This window comes from Corapipo altera, unplaced genomic scaffold (assembly GCF_003945725.1).
Source record: "Corapipo altera isolate COAL_440 unplaced genomic scaffold, ASM394572v1 59476, whole genome shotgun sequence".
Taxonomy (NCBI): domain Eukaryota; kingdom Metazoa; phylum Chordata; class Aves; order Passeriformes; family Pipridae; genus Corapipo; species Corapipo altera.
In genome coordinates, this window is record NW_020888995.1 from 2,072 (window position 1) to 2,452 (window position 381).

A 381-nucleotide genomic window follows, 5' to 3' on the forward strand; every position below is an offset into this window, starting at 1 on the left:
TCTGGGGTGAACGGGAACATCTCTGTAGTTGGTTCAGGGCTGGGGATCTCTGAGCTGGGATGGGGTTTAGGGGTGGGGGTCAATCTCTGGGTATTTTGGGGGGCTCTGGGGGACTGGAGATGGATTTCGAGGCATTTTGGGGGGCTCTGGGGGGACCATCGATGGTGTCTGGGGTGAACGGGAACGTCCCTGTAGTGGGTTCAGGGCTGGGGGTCTCTGAGCTGGGACGGGGGTTCAGGTCTTGGGATGGGTCCCCAGGGGGTTGGGGGCACAGGATTTTTGGGTCCCCCCGAGGGGGTCTCACATCTCGCCCCCCCCCGTGTCCCCCCAGGCTAAAGTGGTGGCCAACAACGACAAGAACCGGACCTTCTCCGTGTCCTA

The 381-nt window shown here is 61.9% G+C and overlaps 1 protein-coding gene across 1 annotated transcript in view; it reads left to right on the forward strand.

The window, feature by feature from the left end:
• The window catches only part of LOC113942109 (filamin-A-like), a gene marked incomplete at its 3' end in the record, with an annotated part of 1,839 nt that extends 1,464 nt beyond the window's left edge, over positions 1–375 (forward strand). The window contains exon 3 of the mRNA XM_027633244.1: positions 332–375. Coding sequence (XP_027489045.1) covers positions 332–375 — 44 coding nt within the window. The remainder of the gene's footprint in view (positions 1–331) is intronic.
• Between the last annotated feature and the right edge of the window lie 6 nt (positions 376–381).